At 38.7% G+C, this 2,377-nt stretch overlaps 1 protein-coding gene across 1 annotated transcript; it reads left to right on the forward strand.

The window, feature by feature from the left end:
- The first annotated feature begins 353 nt into the window (after positions 1–353).
- Positions 354–1,400, forward strand: LOC129116564 (chemokine XC receptor 1-like). Its single transcript, XM_054627415.1, is given in 2 exon segments — positions 354–1,200; positions 1,203–1,400. Coding segments are annotated over 2 exon segments (1,020 nt in total). The 3' UTR covers positions 1,376–1,400.
- Positions 1,401–2,377: the final 977 nt, after the last annotated feature.

A 2,377-nucleotide genomic window follows, 5' to 3' on the forward strand; every position in this document is an offset into this window, starting at 1 on the left:
GCTCTTGAAGTGCAGAATCACTGACTGAACGTGAAACAAAAGAGGAACCTTGAGTTTGCTGTTATATGTGACAACTTTTCCTCCACAGCCCAAAACAGCACAAGACATGACCACCATCATTCAGGGTAAGTATCCTAAAATTGACTCTAATGGCTCTGTATATTTTGGGATTACCTACCTAGTACATATTTGTTCTCCATATTAAATATTTATTCATCAATATAAGGAATTATTCATTTCAATATAAGAAATTGCTTTTTAAAATCATACATTTTGAAGGGTTGTAGACATCTGTTTTTACTTAATTAAATTTGCCAATTTTTATTTTATGCCATTTTCCCAGAAAAACTACAATGGAGTCCTACTCAACAGTGAGCGGTGGACTTGTGGAAACCACCGATGATGTGGTGTATCCTTGTGATGAGATGTTTAACTTTGAAACAATCAGTGGCGTCTCCCAAATTTTGATCTTCATCTTCAGTGTCACAGGCAACTGTCTTCTCCTTCTTGTTCTCGCCACGCAAGAGAACCTGAGAAATGTTACTAATCTATTCGTCCTGAACCTGGCCTGCTCTGATTTGATCTTCACTTTCACGCTCCCATTCTGGGCCGTCCATCAGCTGCACCACTGGATCTTTGGTGAGTTTACCTGTAAGCTGATGACTGCGGCTTACATTGTTGGTTTGTACAGCAGCATCATTCTACTGACTGCCATGACTGTGGATCGGTTCACAATAGTGGTGCTGCACAACATGCCGAGCTACTCAGTAAGGAGGCAGAGGTTTGCAATTGTAGCCTGTGTAGCTGCCTGGGTCATCAGCACGGCCGCGTCCTTGAGTGATGCTATCAAAGTGAAGGTGGAAGAGAGTGGCGGTGCTTTCCTTTGTGAGGATCTCTCTGATGAACATGATGTCAAGCTTGGCTATTATCTCCAGGTGTCACTGCTCTTCTTCCTCCCATTGGCCATCATTGTTTTCTGCTATTCTGCCATCCTCAAGACAGTTTTGCAGGCCTCAAACAGAAAAACGTCCAGGACTGTAGTGCTGGTGTTATGTATTGTCGCCGCCTTCTTCATCTGCTGGGGACCTCACAGTATTTTGCTTTTCATCGGAACTCTGTACGAACCCAAAGACTGCAATGCACAGAACGCTTGGAGATTGCCTATTCTATTTGCCACATATGCTTATTCTCACTGCTGTATGAACCTCTGCTGTATATGCACTCACAAAAGATGCGAAAACATCTTTTGGATTTGTTATGCTGTGAGAAAGCCAAGAAGAAGAAAAGGGAAAGAGCAACTGGCCAGAGCACTCAGATCGTAGCTTTGTGGCAGAAAACTCTGCTGTTACGTTTGAACTACACAGCAAATAGATGAATGAAACCTGAAAAGTGCTTTCACATCATATAGTTTGTATTTATTTAACCCCACCTATGTTTGCACATTTCCTTACAAATATGAGAGGTCTTTTTGTATGTAAATATATTTTAGAAATGTACCAAGTAAATTATTATATTTGTAAAAAAATCTTGTTAGTAAAGGATGTCAGTGTGTATGATGGTGTGTAAATATGCTTTTACTGTAACATGCTCGAATAAAATGAAGCTGGAATCTATATGTCTTTTTCACTTCTGTTTTCCACCTATTGCATTGAAATGTCATGAGAGGCTGGATTTTAAATTCTGCTGTGCAAGTACTTCTACTTGGTCAAAGTGACAGAGAGAGTGAACTGTCTGGCAGTATCATATTATATACATGCCCAATATTAAACGATACCCAAGGCACGTTTTGCTGATGCTTCAATCTTTTGATGTAACAGCATAATTATTTTACGTAATTAATCACTTTGGTAAATTATTAATGTAGAAATGAAAGCTTAAGAATTTGGAATGAAAAAACAATGAAAACAAGAATATGGAATTATGGAATATCAATAGTGCTCAACAAAAGCAAAGACATAATCCTTCACTTCTACAAAGCACGTTGTGGGTTGGAGAAATCTTTTTGTCTTTTCATTTAAGCTTTGCCCTGTTTTTGTACATTCAAAATACAAATTATTTTATTGCTATGTAACAGCTAGTCAGTATCTTTAGACTTTTTTCCATATCCTTGGTTTCCCATTATACTCTTCCATTTACATTGGTCTGCATTACATACAGGATATTTGTTTATTAATTTATTACTTCATAGAGAGTTGTGCAAAAATGTTAAATGTCTTCCTGCCCTTTTAAGTCGCCACAGACACCACAACTCTGTTTTACTGCGACATACAGATAGCTTCCCTGGCAGCGATAGGCTTAGTCAGCATTATGTGAACTTGTTTCACAAGGGGTTCAATGTAACCGACGTTGTTATAGGCCTATATGTAAATGTCCCTCA

This window comes from Anoplopoma fimbria, unplaced genomic scaffold (assembly GCF_027596085.1).
Source record: "Anoplopoma fimbria isolate UVic2021 breed Golden Eagle Sablefish unplaced genomic scaffold, Afim_UVic_2022 Un_contig_13049_pilon_pilon, whole genome shotgun sequence".
Taxonomy (NCBI): Eukaryota; Metazoa; Chordata; class Actinopteri; order Perciformes; family Anoplopomatidae; genus Anoplopoma; species Anoplopoma fimbria.